This window comes from Drosophila nasuta, chromosome 3 (genome assembly GCF_023558535.2).
Source record: "Drosophila nasuta strain 15112-1781.00 chromosome 3, ASM2355853v1, whole genome shotgun sequence".
NCBI classification, from domain to species: Eukaryota; Metazoa; Arthropoda; class Insecta; order Diptera; family Drosophilidae; genus Drosophila; species Drosophila nasuta.
The window spans coordinates 1100529-1118269 of record NC_083457.1 but is presented as its reverse complement, the minus strand read 5'-3'; the positions used below and the strand labels follow the sequence as shown (position 1 = coordinate 1118269).

The 17741-nt window shown below is 36.9% G+C and overlaps 2 protein-coding genes across 2 annotated transcripts; one reads left to right on the top strand and one right to left on the bottom strand.

Annotated features, from left to right (window-relative positions):
* Positions 1–6709: 6709 nt before the first annotated feature.
* On the top strand, positions 6710–12617 carry LOC132794528 (proton-coupled amino acid transporter-like protein CG1139). The gene is given in 8 exon segments (XM_060805045.1): positions 6710–6859; positions 9131–9237; positions 9303–9531; positions 10314–10435; positions 11008–11488; positions 11546–11673; positions 11885–12065; positions 12067–12617. Coding segments are annotated over 7 exon segments (1416 nt in total). The 5' UTR covers positions 6710–6859; the 3' UTR covers positions 12235–12617.
* LOC132794527 (chromatin-remodeling complex ATPase chain Iswi) lies at positions 12510–17738 on the bottom strand. The gene is given in 8 exon segments (XM_060805043.1): positions 12510–14427; positions 14494–14654; positions 14731–16395; positions 16397–16465; positions 16467–16845; positions 16902–17156; positions 17215–17432; positions 17566–17738. Coding segments are annotated over 8 exon segments (3069 nt in total). The 5' UTR covers positions 17614–17738; the 3' UTR covers positions 12510–14153.
* Positions 17739–17741: the final 3 nt, after the last annotated feature.

Genomic DNA, 17741 nt, shown 5'->3' with positions numbered 1-17741 from the left:
CCAATTGTAAATCATTTCTATATATTCACAGATGCGATCGAAAATCAAGCTGTCAACAGTCATTGTTATATGTTCATGTAGGTATAATGTATTCAAATAAAAGTTGATGCAGCTCTAAATTGTTGTTGCACTTAGTCATGCCAAATGTTAATTACAGCAATTAAAACCCCGTTGAGTTTTCCTCGTGATTTGGTTTCTCATCTGGTATCGGAACAAACATATAATATAAGCCACCTCCAACTATGCGGAAACACAAATACTCATAGAACTCTTGTCAAATGTGTTTAGAAAGCTCTCATTCACGAGATACTTGGATATAACTATCTACATATGTGTGTCTAGCATTCCTTACCCACTGATTTATGCTGTTGAAAACTACATAAATACAAAATACTCGTATTTGCATTTAATTTTTTCTTTTGGGCGTCAGTTCACACAAAGACCTTTTGTTTTGAGGTGGGTGCTGAAAACAACAAATAGACAAAACAGTAATAAATAAAAGTGAATATGAAATGTATTTATTGAATGGAAGGCGTTAACTGGTAGTTAAAACAAAACAAAACCGCTTCGGCTCTGTTTTGTCAAGGAATCGCGAGTATCAATTCGAGTGTCTCCTATGGCTGATGACCCATTTTGCCACACGCCCTCATTTTGTGTTGCCATTACGCCCATTAGGTAAGCACTGGAGAACACCGAACGCCCATTTAATTAACATGCCACATCATAAGTATTTGACATCATGCAAGGTCAGTGGCTGGGGTCTTGACTCGATCGTCGGGGTGTATGAGTATTTGTGTTTTCAGTATTTCAGACATGACACTGCTGACTCAGTCTCAAACACACACATACATATGTACATACGTATATAGATCTGCGAATCTGATGCGACAATCTAAAGAGCACACTTTGCATACTAATCAATTAGCTAATTAATTACTAACGCTGAACTCGAATAGTGACCTAAACCCGATCCCACATCGTTGCACTGCTATGTGGAATGATTATGGCTAGAAGCTGAAGGCAATTCCGGAACCAATTGCGGAAGCATATCAATTTGTTTATATACATTAATGCTACTATAAACAATAACGATATTACGCGTTGAGGAATTTGAGTTCAAAGAAAAACAGAAAAAAATCCAGCACAAAACGAGTTTTGAGCGTTTTATAAAATCTTTACGCGATTTGTTGGGCAAAATACAAGTATATATGCTGTTCCGTGATTTGCATTGCAATCAAGGAACAATGGGAAGCACCCTGTAGACCACAGTTACAATTCACGCAAATGAAACATTTTCCAGGAATTAAGCACGTTAAAAACGAGACATTTCAAGTGGTTGCCGTTGATGAGATTACAAAACACTTTAACAACGAAATAACGACAAAATCCAGTCACGACTTCCGATGCGATTTTATTGATAAAACAAACACCCTTAATCGATATATGTATGTATGTATATTGGTCGCCTTCATTTGATTTATAAACATTATCCTATAACATCCATATAATACTTGATATCTTGGTCAATATCGCAGCACTTGAACTGTCTGATAAAAAGTGCCCTTTTGATGGCATTTTCCAGATACACATATGTATCTCGTGACATTGCATTCTGCAGCGACGAAAGCATGAATGACATTCTTCAAAGGGTTTAACATTGCGTATACGTCATGTGTTGCGCATTTCATTTGACACTTGTATAGAACATTATCTTTCACAGCACTAATTAAAGAAACATCAAGTAACAAATTAACAAGAAATCAATTTGTGGGATTGCGTCAGTTTTAGATTTAACAATTTTCGTGTTTTTTTTTTCATTGAAATTGAGTTTAGAAATCTCTTTTGTGTTTTCTATAATTTCATTGTAATTACTCGCTTACATTAAATATTTTAAACTGAGTGTCATGAATCAACGATAGATAGGCGACATGATTTCAGGCATTCATTAAACTGTGCTAAACTTAACTGAACTCGAATAAATTTGAAAATGCGCAGCACGTGAAAATTGCATTTCAATTAGTGTGGATAAATTTTCCACTGCCCCACTGAATGATAAATAAAGGCAACCACACTTTAAACGTTCAATATTTATGGACAGACAACAAAATCGAGCAATCGAGTGCAACAACAGCTAAAGTAATAGCAAAAAAAAACAATTGACTGCTTGAAACAAGTTAATCACAAAACTCCATGATCTGAGTTAAAGAGACGCCTCAAGGCGAGTGCAACATCAGCGACAACAACAAAAATGTACACGCACTAAGTAATTGCTATGTTAAAGTACTCTTGATTGTTGGCCGGTGCCTTGGCAGGGAACCACCCAACCCCACTCACATTCACAATCACATACACTGCCACAAACACCAGCACAACCAGCTGCTTAAGGTGGCTGACAAATTCTTAAGATGCAATGTTCAATGCACTCCAAAGCCGATTCGCTTGCCTCTCCGCTCTTTGCAGTTCACCAAATTGGATTAATGGTGAAAAAGCAACAGCAATCGATCATGATGATCGTTATGATCATGGTGCTGATGGTAGACACAATGTCTCTTAGGTATACAGGGTGCTCATTTTTGAATTGACTTAAAGAATATTTGATTTTTCAATTAGCTCTTTTAATAAGGACATTTAAAACTAACTATGAAATCATAATTCAAGAACACTATTTGCCAATAAAAAAAAAAATAATAATTCGTTAATTACATTTTTTGGTTTTATTTATTTTTAACTTCTTTTTGTTTACTTCTATCACTTGGATTATTTTTATTTATTTAAAAACATTTTGCAGATTATAATTTAATCAAAAAAGAAATGTATTGGTCAAAGGATTTCGTCATCAATCTAACTAGAAGAGTCTTATTATTTTCACAATTTGATATTTTTAGTAACTAAATGACTTTTTATTTTTGTTAAGTACATTGTTACTACGCATAGATAACGTAACTTTGTTATGTGGTTTACTTAATTCAAGACGCCACTTATCAGTTATAATTTCAATACTCTGTTTTATGAACACAAATATATATAAATATAGTCCGCCTGTGTAGTTTATCTTAATTGCTATAAGTAGCTATTACTTTTTTTGTGTTAGTGTGCCTGTCACTGCATTTTTTTGCTTGGCCACCCTGCTTTGAGTAGCGACAACACCGCGTATGAGCAATGGAACCATTGGCAGACTTGTCTGGTAAAATAGGCCTAAAATTCAGTTGATATAGAAAGCACAGAGAGACATGCTCAAATACACAAGTACATGCCGAGAGAGAGAGGCCGACTTCGCCCCACCTGCGTCACGCTGGTGTTTATTGTCAGTTGCGCTAATTGCCCGCTCCGATTTGTCCCCTTGTCTCTCATCAGACAGGTGTGCATGTGAGTGTATTTTATAGCCGGGCTTCGCAGTTTGCTGCTGTCGTTGGCAGCAGCCGCTGTCGTAGACGGACAAGCACAAATTCAAGCACAAACATTGGCTTAATATCAGTCACTAAGTGATCGCCAGAGAGTTAACAACAAACAACAAAGCATAAAGGAATCGCGCGCGTTTCTCAAAATAAATTCAAATCCTCGGGCCACTATTAAGTGACAAAGCAACAGTTATTTAAACACACATGCCACATCGTTTAAGCAATTGCCATATGATCATTAATATTTATTACTAATTGCTGTAAGTTCTTTTGTTTACTTGCAATCCGCGCGCGCGATTTCGGCGGTTTTAGTCCGTGCGATTTGTTGGTGATAATTAACGAACAGGTGCCAAAAATCAAATTGTGTCAATGTTAAGATCAAACAAATTGGTCAACGCATGATCAAATAAAGCCAAACATTGTGAAAAAAAATAAATAAATTGAATATTTATTCAAATTAACAAACAGTTTTCAGAGGTAATTACGAAAAGATCTTAAAACCAATTTTTACAAGCGTTGCAATTCTCAGAGTGATGTTTAAATTTGAAAATAACTTGCTAAACTTCTAATAAATTAGAAACAGATGTACACGATTAGTCTAAATGGTATGGGAAGTGTAACGCTGTAATTAAATACAGTGCAATCATTAAAAAAAACTACAAAAATAATTATATATTGTGTAAGTCAAATGTGTTGTCAACAAATCAATAGGAAAAGTTTCCACTTCAATTAATTGTAGGATACCCTTACTCTACATACATATGTAATTTATTCAAATTGGTGTAAAAATAGAACAAATATGTTTAAATTCGTGTAATATAAATCTATTAATATGAAATATATTAAGAATATAAGAATATAATATATAATAATTTTTGTTGACAAGAAAATTACCAAAATATTTTCGTTCGTGATGAATTAATTCATTAATTATTTCTCATTAATGCTTTGTGAGAAACCAATCACGATAATCGTATGAAACAAATAATATTAATTTTGGGATGGAGATTCGCCAAAAAAGCGAGAGGTGCAGTTTTATTTTTTTTTAACAAATTCGAAACGCAAGTCAGTGGCCTCTAATGCTTGAAATATGTAGATAAGAGGCGTCAACAAGTTCATTTGGTATCCTAAACGATTATTGACTTAGCTTTATCTGACAGCTACTTAGCTTTGAAATGCCATCTAAAGGGCGCAATAAACCCAATTAATCTGAATGTTCTCAGCGATCTTACATAATGAGAGTGCAACAAGGCTATCCTCAGTTCAATGATAATGAGATATAATGGCATAAGCAAGTTCAATATTACGCCAGATCCCTCATTATGTATGCGACGCATGCGTCAATCAATTTTTGCATATCGAAAGTGAACCTGTCCCCATCAAGAGCAGAGACTAAGTCGTCGAATGCCACTCGAGAATTGACGAATTGCGTTAATGATCCGCTCCTTTCATATGCAGTAGACAAACAGTTGCAATCACGTGAATTAATCAAGTTACAAAAAAGATGAAATCGAAACAAGCAAAAACCCAAACAAGAAATGTTGAAGATCTTCGCAAAGAAGCGAAACAAAAAGCTGGTTTTATTTTATTTTACTTAATTTGGCTATAATGCAATGCATTGACCCAAAACTTCATCTGTTCGACAGCTCTTAATTGAAATTCACTTAGCAATTAACATTTAACGGGACCCACTTATATAGTAGGGCGTTGCCTAAGATCTTAATGTGTAGGTAAGCGAAAAGGAAGAAAAAATGGTGCTCAACTTAATTGTATTCATAACTCACGAGTCAAGTGTAGTCGAAAGTAATGAATGGGTATTAAGCTGATTTAATGAAGGTTGTTTTTTTTTTTACATAATGCAGGGAAAGGAAGCGAAGGGATCAGGTTTATGGAGAAAAGGAAAGGATGGAATGTAAAAGACAGAGGGAAATGAACCTCGACTCTTGTGCTTGACAATGTAATAAATCAGATAAAACAGTTCCGTAATGAAGATGAATATATATTTGAAATTAAATATTATATAAACGAGGATTCTAAAATATAAATTAAGGGGAAAATAAATTACCAACTCTTTCAAACTTTAACCCCGAACTTGCTTTGTATGCCTTAGAAATACAGAAACACGTCTAGAGCTTAAATAATTCAAAAAATTATAATTCATTTACTGCGTCTCTTTATATAATCGGAAAACTACAGTTTAATCCCTAATTTGATCCACTTGCAGTTGTAATTTAGTAAAAACGTCATCTTATTGCACAATAAAATTAAAAGCGTTAACTTTTTTCATTGTATAAATCTTTTCTCAATTTATGGCGATTGTTCCGCCAATTACCACTCCATTAACAAGTCTTAAGTATATCCTGTTGGTTGGTTAACAAGTATCGCGAAATACCAGCCAAAAGCTGTTACTGATTTTCGAATATTAGCATAATCATAAACTAATGACGCACTTTGGGCAAACTTTTAATTAAATTATGTGTCCAATCACGTTACCAATTAAGTGCTAATGAGCATAAATAATACATCTATATATGTGGACAGTGATATGACATAGAAAACTAATCAAATGCTCGTTGTGATTCGCCAGCAATGTCGTACGCGTGATAGGAACGATCGTATAAATCGACGAGTGTAATCACAATCGCTGGCTGCCCAAAAACTCAGTAAAAATAATAAAAAATACAGTATCGACTAAATGGCAGTCATGATTTCATAAATTACGATTACGTTTGAATTGTGGGCCGTAAAGATTGGGGCATAATTCCCAATAATTAGGTAACCCCCATCGATTGGAATTGAAGACTGATAGATACCAATAATTATTATTGTCTTTTACAGCCAAAACTAATAATTATAAAGGGTGTCAATGTCGTCCAGTCTGAGTTTTACACTCTAATGTATCAATTATATATCTTATACTTGCGACAACTTTATCTGCAATCGCCTGACACTTGGGCCACGACCACGACCAATCTAATCAGTTAACAACACATAATAATAATCGTCGAATTTGTTAATCGCATATTAGTCAAATAAAACATATACTGCCAATTATTCAAAAATAAACAATTCATATAATATATACAAAACATATATATTGGCATCTTGGCGATCACTACATAAATCAGTTCTGCACTTCGGCTTAGGGGCGTTGCCAATAACCGCTTATCACTTGGTTATCAGTTATCAGTAGTGTTATAATTGATTTTAAAGGTAGCTTTGAGTATTTATAACGAGTATTTCAAAATGCTGCTTGTTGTTTGTGCTTCTTGCTTTATTAATTACAACTGCTTGGCATTTGCCTTTAACAGTCTTATCACTTGGCCGACACCATTTCTCGTCTTCGAGCCTCATTCGTGTCAGTGGCGCCGACCAATATTTCAGTTGCTCTTGGCCTGAGGACGCGTTCGGTTCGACCAATAAAAACTTCCTCTCGATCGTTAAATCATCTTGGTTGAAACGTAAGTTAACTCGATTAGCCAATTAAGAATGTTTTTCTCAATGAAAAGTAATACTACAATTGAAGTGTATAAATCAAGGTCAATAATGTCGCAAGATAATTCAGTTTAGGTTAATTCGAATTTATTAAACTCGCTTTTGTATTAAATTTCATACGTCATTGAATTATACAAATGATTACAATTTAAATGATTCGTTTGAAGCAAACGAAATTTCTTGAATCCGGTCAATTAACTGCTGCATTTTAATTTGTTTATTTTTAAATTAAAACTAATTGCATTTCTCTGAACGAAATTTGCTTGAATTATTTATTATATGAGGTTCATTTTATTAAATTAATTATAATATTTAAATTTGTTCGAATTAATTACTATTTTTACTTAGTATTTGGTTATTTTTGAGTAATTCGATCAGAAATTCAAAGTTCAATTTTTTAATCTTGCGTATGAATATTTATTTTAAAAAGTTTAATTTTAAACTGGTTGGTACTTATAAGCTAATTTCTTCACAAATATAAACATTAGCGTAGACAATCTTATAGTTAATAACGATACATGAATGGATAAATAATTTTAGGTAAAATGTGAAAATAGTAGAGATATAATAAAATCTCTACATACATTTTTGGAGTTCAGGAATTTTGTCTTTAAGCTTTAATAATCCTATGCAAATTTCTTGATAAGTAGATGAATTAAATTAGACAATCTTATACATAAATGGGTCAATATTTTAGACATGCAGAAATATCGTTTCGATAATAATATTTGCAATTAAGTAAAATTGTATATGTATATTAAATGCAGACACAGCACATCAATTTTCTTGAGAAAAAAATTACATTCATGTTCGTGTTAAACTTTTTTTAAAACTTACTGAAAATGTAATACACTTAACACTTTTAACGGATTAGTATAGCTTATTACATATGTACGGGTAATTCTTTTTGGAAAATGTCGCGTGCGACACTATCTGAAGTGAAAAAAAACATATACCAAAACATTTTTTTATTTTGTGTAAAGATGAAACTTTTAGCTTTTGATTAGCACTTTAAATATAGGTAAGAATGATTTTGAAAATATTTTTCTGTTGTATAATGATTCAGATGACCAAAAAATTTATATAATTTTTATATTATGTCATAAAACAGAAAAAGTTCCTAAAATCAATCTTAGCTCTAAATATAGTGCTAGTCCTGAGCTATAGGAAAAACGTTTACTTATTTTGTTAAATAAATAGTTTCAGTTTAAATAAAACCACACGCGACAAGTTCCTCCAGAGAAATACTCATATTGTAAAAAGTATTGTTTCAACACTGTTGTTGCCATAACTCTGGTAAAATAGACAATAATTTAAAAAAACACTGAAAAAAGAGGTCTATGGCACTATAAAGTGTGAAGTGGATGAAATTTCTGTGTATTCATAAATACTTAGAAAAATAAATGTTATTTACTGCATGCAGCGATGTTGTTCATTGAATTTTTTTCGCAATCACAACGAATACGTGCTCGAGTTTACCACTTTCCATTTCTGATAAGCATTTTACATTGTTTTTATTATTTCCTGAGAATTTTATGACTTTAGGACCTTGACTAATGATAATTTAATCTAATAAAGAAACCACGTGAACCTAAGTGCGACTAAAATCTAATCAGGTTTAGAATGTCCGCAAATGTAAGAAGTGTGGATAACCCAATAATTAAGTTATAATACAATATAACAATTCTATATACCACTCGAGGGGTCCCATAAATAATACTTTCAAGCGATTAACTAATCAAATAGAAAATGACGTGTATCCCCAAAATTATGTTAGATTGGAAACATTTTGAATCTTTGACCATGTGGCCATGAAAAATCCGTATGCACTCGGATATCGGGCGACCAATTCATACATAGCATATATTTATACCCCACGGTTATTTTAGACTGCGAATTCTGTGTGGGGTTTATGACTTCAATATCGGAATTACACTCATCGAACCGTAAACATTAAATAAAATTTATGAATGCAGTCCAAACAGTCAGTTGGCTTGTTGTTGTTAGCCGGACCGTGGCGATAACGATCATATAGTTAGAGGGAAACTGGCCCAACTGGGTGTAATATTATAGTAAAGCTGGGCACTTCAAAATTGCCTCGATAAGATAATGCTGGCATGCGTCTCGCCAATCGCACGAGTGGATTAGCCATGGCAACTAAAATCTCTCACAAGTCCCATGAAAAATGCAAAAAATTCAACACCCATGTCTAAACAATTCACTTTCTTGAACTGCAGATGACCGATAACAAGGCGTATACGCCGGACTCGGAACCGGCATCAACGCAATCCCAGCCACCAGCTTACACCAGTTCTGTCGGATCCTTGAATGACTTCAATTCCAAGTAAGTTTAACAGTTGCACTGATTATGGTTTAGATAAAATTAAAGAATGATTTCCTTACTTGCAGGGCCAATTTAACGGAAAAGGATCAACTGGAGAATGCGGACTACAACCCCTTTGACAATCGTGATCCTAATGGCTCCAGCTCTGGCGGCGCTTTGGCGCATTTGCTTAAGAGTTCTCTGGGCACTGGAATTCTGGCCATGCCTATGGCCTTCCATAATGCTGGTCTGGTCTTTGGCTCTGTAATGACCCTGATCGTGGGCTTTCTTTGCACCCACTGTGTTCACATTTTGGTAAGTGGTTTTTTAGCACCTGACACTGCTATTGACATAAATTAATCGTATGGGGATTTTTGAGGTTTACTTAGTAGCCGCAGACACTCATTTCCGATTTCAATGCAACATCGTGTAAGCATTTGCAAGCAATCGGCATGTGCAGACTAAAAGGCCTTGATAAGGGCACCATAAAGTCTTAAAACGTGAGCAAAGCGCATTTGTTTCTAAATGCTGTCTGAAGTTTTAATTGGTACAACAAACAGTATGTCTGTATTTATGACCGATCTGCTTGCTGTTCTCCAAAGTTTTTTCCTAGAAACTGCAAGTCTTTCAGACTCCATAAAAGCTGGCATTATAAATTATTCTCGTTTTCAAGCATTTCTATATTTATTATAAATATGGAAGCACTTTAGTCGTTGATTTATGGCTTAAATTTCAGCCGACTCACTTACGGATTAAGCAGAGTAATGGCAGCGATTACTTATGCTACGTATATTTATAGTTACAGATATAACATATGTTATGTTCATGCACTCAATGTTAGGTGTTATCAGAAAGAGTTGCCTAGTGAGACGTACTTATTACGTAGTCAAGTCCATGTTCCGCAATGCCAGACAGTTGACAAAGTAATCTCGATCGATGTCTGATAATCGGGTACTAAGTACTTACGTGTATATGAGCAATTACTAAATGAAAGTAAACAGCGCACTCAAGAACATCAATGCAAAAAAATGAAATAGTGACATAGCAGACATATGAGAAAATATGCTAATTTCTCGACTCGATTTTTTTTTTTGTAGGTGAGAACATCCCACAACATTTGCAAAGATGCCAAAGTACCTTCATTGGGTTTTGCCGAAACTGCTGAAAAGGTCTTCGAATATGGACCTAAAGGAATCCGCCGCTATTCAAATTTTGCCAAGTAAGTACTAACTCAATGTTCAAGGGGTGCGGGGCATATCAATTAGCATATGAATGTTCATTTCCTTTTGTTCGGACATTTGATAATTGCAATTTAAGCTTAAATTCACATTAATATCCTATTATTTAAAATACTTTTTATCTCATAATTGTTCCATTAGATTAGATAACTGATTTGAAGAGAGGAGCTTAAGTGAGCTTAAGTGAGCTTAAGCAAACTTCCTGGTCAAAGAACATGTATTTCTAATCGCAAAGAATTTATGAGTTTATTGAAGTTTGTTGGCATAAATCCATTAATTCGCCTTTTGAATGGTTTTTAATCTGTTACTTCCATTTTAAAAAGCCGAACGTATTCTTATCAACTTATTGATAATCTAACCATACTTTTTTTGATAATCCTCTCTTATCAACATAATGATGATCTATCCATTGAAACTTTTACATCCATAGAATCTAAAAAACTTTCCACACATCGTGACAAGAATTTTTTTATCCGACCCCCAATAGGAACGCAATAATTTATGTGTGATTGATTGACATTAGATTCTAACGCATTATCTAATCTATTCACAGGCAATTTGTGGATATTAGCTTGATGGCAACCTACTATGCAGCCGCCTGTGTGTACATGGTCTTCATAGCAACCTCATTCCACGATGTCATCAACTATGACGTCGGACTCAAATGGGATGTGCGCATCTACATCGCAATGACTGTGATACCCTGCCTATTCATCGGTCAGATCAGAAGCCTCAAGTGGCTGGTTCCCTTCTCGTTCATGGCCAACGTGTTTATTGTGGTCACCTTTGCCATCACACTGTACTACATGTTCGACGAGCCTCTGGTCTACTCTGATAAGCCACTGATCGCGCCAGCTGCGCACATTCCTCTCTTCTTCGCTACGGTGATCTTTGCTATGGAGGGTATTGGTGCAGTTATGCCTGTCGAGAACTCAATGAAGAAGCCCCAGCAGTTCCTTGGTTGCCCCGGTGTGCTCAATACTGCCATGATCACTGTCGTCCTTTTGTACGCTGTCATTGGATTCTTTGGATATGTAAGTAATTGCTTGTTATCCTATTGTTTTGATGCCAATCGAGATTTTGGTTTCTAGGTGAGATTCGGCGATGAGGTGCGAGGCAGCATTACACTCAATCTTCCCGAAGGAGACTGGCTCGCAGATTGTGCCAAGCTGTTGATGGCGGTTGCCATTCTCTTCACCTACGGTCTGCAGTTCTACGTGTAAGTTCATTGTACATTATTGCACTTAACGGCCACTTTTTTAAATTCCTCGATCACTCACAACGCGACTTAAGAAAAGCAAGGAGGTTAACATGTCTATTGTTTCTTTTAATTTCTTTTCGTTTGAGGACATACTTTGCTGTATCCATCAGTTGTTTTCTCATCAACAATTTAAATTTATACTGCGTTTATTTTTTCATCTCTCCCTTAGACCTAATGAGGTTCTGTGGCGCAAGATTCAACACAAATTCAAGCCTGAGAATCACAACATCACCCAAATTCTGTTGCGTACCGGCATTATCCTTGTCAGTGGTGGCGTCGCAGCTGGCATTCCCAATCTGGAACCATTCATTAGTTTGGTCGGCGCCGTCTTCTTCTCGCTGCTCGGCATTTTTTGTGCCCAGCTTTGTGGAGACCGTTTATCTGTGGCCTGATCGTCTTGGCTGGGGCAAATGGAAGCTGATCAAGAACATTCTGCTTGGCATCTTCGCCATTCTGGCGCTCATCGCTGGCGCTGCTGCCAGTATTGATGAAATGATTAATCCAAAGACAGAGGATTAAAAGCAAATCTATTGTCACAAAGAAGTTCTGCCACGACACTTAAGTAGTATTAACTGAGATGCAGGTGCTCCATTTGGAGAGCGAGAATAGAATTCAAACAACAGCAGCAAACTTTGAAAACGAGCTATGTTGAACATGGCTAAACAGCTGCCGCTGGGACTGCATTAACTAGATGATATTAATTCTTAAGCTTTAACACCGATCACACCCGCACACATATGTTTGTCTTATGTGTGCTTAGTAAGTATCAGTACCTGCAACTGTACCATATCTACATGGGTATAACATAAATATGTATTTGTATGTGCTATTTTAATGAGAACGCAATCCATAGAATTTATAATACTACATTTTAAGCACAACAAATAGAAACACATTATTTTCTACGCGTTGACATAATAAATTAAAAATGTTTTACAAAATACATTTTAAAATTGTCATCAATTTTTCAGCTGAAACTTTTTGTAATTAATCTGGTTAATTTGTTTATACACGATACCTTTTTCACAAAAAAAACGAAACAAACAAGTAAGAAAGCTACAGCCGAGGGTGCTCGACTGTGAGATACCCGCTACGCATTTTGAATAAAAGCAAAATATTACAAATATATCAATATACAAAAATACTAGTAAAATAAACCACATTTCAAAACAACTAAGATGCCTAGTATGTAGACCTTTTTGCCCATTCAAAAGTATTTTTTTAATAACTTCGTCAATTTTTATCTGATCTCAACCAAATTTTCAGGAAGCACATAGATTATAGTTATTATTGTATATACCAAAATTCGCACATGGCGTTAAATTACATGGCGTTGTTATTCGATTTTTATCGCGGAAGGGCGGCAGTGGGCGTGGTAAAAATTTGAAACAAACTTGATCTGCCTGCAAACATAACAAATGCTGTCGAAAATTATAGTCTCTGTGTTCTCAGAGGAAAATAGTTGTATTTCCTTGTTTTGGCTCTAACTTTGATTCAGTCCAAAAGGCTTTAAATTTTTATTTTGAATGGGTCTACTAAACTGAAATGACTTATTAAACAATATTATTATTTTTAAATTATTTTGGACCGTAACGTCACGCTTTTTTGGCAGTATTAACCTTTACTAAGTGAATTATAAATTAAATTCGATGAAAGGTAAATTACGCCTGCATTAAAACATTCATAATCTATGAATAACAAAATACCAATACTGAAAATTATGGTTAGAATTTGACTGGATTTGACGATCAGCGCAACCCGATTTTAATTTAAAGATTAACACCGTATACTTTATTTAATGCATTTTCGAAAAGAAAAGCTTCTGTTTGAGATATGAATGTCTCTAAAATAAGACCTAATCATACCGAAGGACCCTACATGTTCCTTATGTTTTTGTATACATACTGTAGATAAGGATTTAAATGTGCAACTAACTTATCCATTACCAAACTAAAACTGATCATAAGAATTGTATTTGGTTACGAGTAATTCTCCAAGTAAAAGTAAAACATATTTTTTTTTTTTCGTTTTGTAGCACTACTTTTCATACATATACGGTACATATAATATTGGAACTTAAAAAACGAAGTACAATTAAGTGGAATAGAATACAGCGGCGCGCATTTAGTATATAGTATTAATAATAGTATGCAATAAAATAAATCGATTTTGTTTGGATAATTGCGCCCCACTGAGATGCAACTGGATGAACTAAAAGCTACAAACACATTTGATCATTAAATATATAAACTGTGTTTCTGAGTGTGTGTGTAAGTTTGAAGGTGTTATGTGCTTGAATACCAACTAATGCTGTACGGAGCTGAATCTCATGTGAAAAGTGTGTTATTAATTATATCTCATTATTATTATTATCTTCTCGTCTTTCGCGACGTCATTGTTTTGCTTTATGAGTTCACTTCTTAATCATTTGCATCTCTTTACTTCTTCTTCTTTTTAGCATTTGAGCTGGTGGCAACCACTTCGCTCTTGCGTTTCTGATTCGCTTTAGGTTGCGGGGGTGGGGCCGGAGTGCTGGTACTGCTACTACTGCCAGACGTCTTGGGCGTTTTCTTTTTCTTCTCGGCTCGCTCCTTCTCCTCCAGCTCGAGATTCTCGCGTTCAATGAGAGTGATCAGCGTATTACAACGACGCTGCAGCTCCAACGCCGTCCGCGATTTTATGAACCAATCAAAACGGAACTGTGGCGATGCACTATATCAAAAAAATATATATACATTTGTTAGTCTCATGATATAGTCTCGTAACAAGAAAGCTTACCGTATGGCGGCGCGTAGCTCCTCGTATACATTCTCCTTGTCAAAGCCCAGCTTATGCAGCATGCAGACCAAGAAGCGATCCTCGATTTCTGTATAATTTTTGCCCTTATTATTGCCATACTGCAGGCGCAGCTGATGGAATGGCGCACGATAGCGTGACATCTGATAAAAAAAAAACAGAATTAAATATAAGTACAAAAATATTTAAATTAATTGCCCTTAAATTGATAAAACGCACCTTTTGATCGAGAGCCTTTTTGATTGAAAGTCTTCGCTGAATTTTGCCCTCGCCACGTTCAATCTGTCCCATGATGCGTTCGATATCCTGCAGTTCGGTACAGCGTTCCCAGAACACCGCATTATATTCGATGACCTCTTCGGGTGTCTTCCCCTCGACATCCTTTGCAATATTCTCAATATCGTCGCGTCCATATTTCTCGTTGGCCTTGATAAACTGATTAAAATCTCGCTTAGTCCAAGCGGTGAAGCCTTGTGACAGTAGTGTCTCTTTTTCGGCAATCTCGTCGTCAGACAGCGGCTCGGCTTCGTCAATTTTGCGTTGTTCCTCGCGCTGTACTTTGCTGGCCTCGGAGCCGAGCTCCGTGTTTTTGGGCACCTTGTAGCCGACCGTTTTGCGGAAGTAATAAATCTCTTGATCTAGCAGCTCAAAGAGGCGAGGCGGAAAGAATTGAAAGTCTTGAACAATTGGCTGTTTCGGTGGACGCGGAGCTTTCGGTGCCTTTGGCTCAGACACGCGTAGCGCCTCTCGGAAATAAGCATCTACAGCATAATTAGCTTTGCGTTCACGCTTGGGTGGTTCAATCCAGTTGCCCAGAGCATTTAGTTTTTGCTTTTCACGCCAATCCTCTCCTTCGAACTGGTAGACAGAAGATGTGCCAGCCTCGCCGTTGGTGTCCATGGTGAAGGTGCGCAACGAACTTTCGCCCATGCTGTCCAGATGTGCCTTTTGCTCAGCTGTCTTCGCTTCGCCTCGTTCGAGAATAACATCTATGTCTTCGTCAGTGATGTCTGTCTCCTTGGAGCTGAAGACTTGATTGGCGCCGAAGCGAATAATGTTAAGCATTTCGTCCTTGTTGAGCTGGGCACGATTGTCAACAAGACGACCGCCTTGAATGACCATTTTATCAAGTCGCAACTTCACTTCGGCACGCTCCACAATCTTCTCCTCGACGGTGCTTTCGGTGATCAAACGAAACACTCGCACTTGCTTCTTTTGGCCAATACGATGGGCACGATCCATAGCCTGCAGATCCATTTGTGGATTCCAGTCAGAGTCATAAATGATGACCACATCGGCGGTCGCCAAATTGATGCCAAGACCGCCAGCACGTGTTGATAACATGAATATAAATTTCGTGCTGTTCTCCATGTTATACTCTTGGATCTGACGATTACGATCCTCGTGCGGCGTCTGACCATCTAAGCGGCAATAATTAAAATTACGCCAATGACAATAATCCTCCAATATGTCCAACATGCGTGTCATCTGCGAGAAAATTAGCACACGCGATCCCTGTTCCTGCAGCTTCGGCAACAATTTGTCCAGAATGGCCATCTTGCCAGAGTTGAACACCAAATGCGTATCAGTTGTGTATGGTGGACCCGGCTCGGCGCCATCGAACAGATATGGATGATTGGTACACTTGCGTAGCTGCATCAAAATGTTCTGCAATCGCATCTTTTCCACTTTGCCAGCTCCGTTGACGATGTCAATATCCTTAAGCAGCACCTTGGTGTACCAATCGCGCTGCATTCTGGACAAGCCTACAAAGATTTTCAGTTCCTTTTTGGGCTTAAGACGCTTCTCCACCTCGGCCTTTAAACGACGCAGCAGAAAAGGTTTAAGCACAGCATGCAGACGAGTCACAAGCGCATCATCCCCCCAGGCAAGTGTTTGTGTTGAACCATTCATCGAAGTCCTCTGCAGAGTTGAATACATCGGGCAGCAAAAAAGTTAAGCAGTGCCCACAATTCATGCAAATTATTTTGCAGCGGCGTTCCGGTGATAAGCAGACGATTTGCCGTTTTGAATTCACGCAATATCTCCGAGAGTTTGGATTTTTCGTTCTTGATGCGATGCGCCTCATCGATGATCATGTAGCGCCAGTTAAACTTCTTAAACACGGACTTTTCGCGAATGCACATCTCGTATGAAGTGACGCACACATCCCACTCGCCGGGCAGCAGCACATCGCGTATAAAAGTGGTACGTGCATCAGCGTCACCAATGAGACAAACTGCGTGCAGCGAGGGACACCACTTCTTGAACTCGTTAACCCAATTCTGCAGCGTTGACTTGGGCACAATAACAATGTGCGGACCAGCCTGATTTCTAAGGACAAGATGACATATTAAAACTAATAAAATGGCTGTAGTAATTTAAATTACTTGAAGTGCTTGAGGTAGCCCAGCAATGAGATGGTCTGCAGCGTTTTACCCAGACCCATTTCATCAGCCAGAATTCCGTTGATTCCGTTTTCATAAAGCGAGATCATCCAGTTGAGGCCGCGAATCTGATAGTCTCGCATTTCGCCGCTCTTAATATATGCTGGCGATGCATCAAAGCGAATGATCTCTTTCGTCGTGGAGTCTTCGGCGAGTAGCTCTTCGTCCTCCTCCTGCTCAGTTTTTCGATGACGATGACTATTATGAGATAATACATTGTAGGATTACTTATGCATTATCTTTTAAATCGACTTACTCAGCAACATCCTTATCCTTGTCTTTGTCCTTGATCTTCTTGGGGCGTCCCTTTGGCTTCGTGGGACTCTTTGTGCTGTTTGTCATGAAATGCGTAAAAATTTCTGTTTGCTTTAGCAGAAAATCGAAGCGTTTGCTGCGATCGGCTTCAATTTTGTTATCAAACTCGGCCTCCTTTTCTCCAGAGGAGCTGGTTGCCGCCTCCGAGGTAGTCTCATTCTGTAAAATTTGTATTTGTTTTAATTTCTCATTTAACATCTGCATAATTGCCGCAAGCGGCATGCGGCGTCTTTTTTTGCAGGCCTTGTGCTGGAAAATTTGCAGCTTTTTAATTCGCAGAATATAGACTTACCGAGTTTTCCTCGGTGGCTTCCACTGTAGCTGTTTCAGCTTTCGACATATTTATAATGTCGCAAGATTGCTTTTTGTTGGTTTAATTATAAATTATTGAGTTTTCCAAATTATTTTACACGAGCGTTGTGCGTTGTTGCGTCTGTGTGAGTGAGTGTACCGACAGCGGGAAAAAGT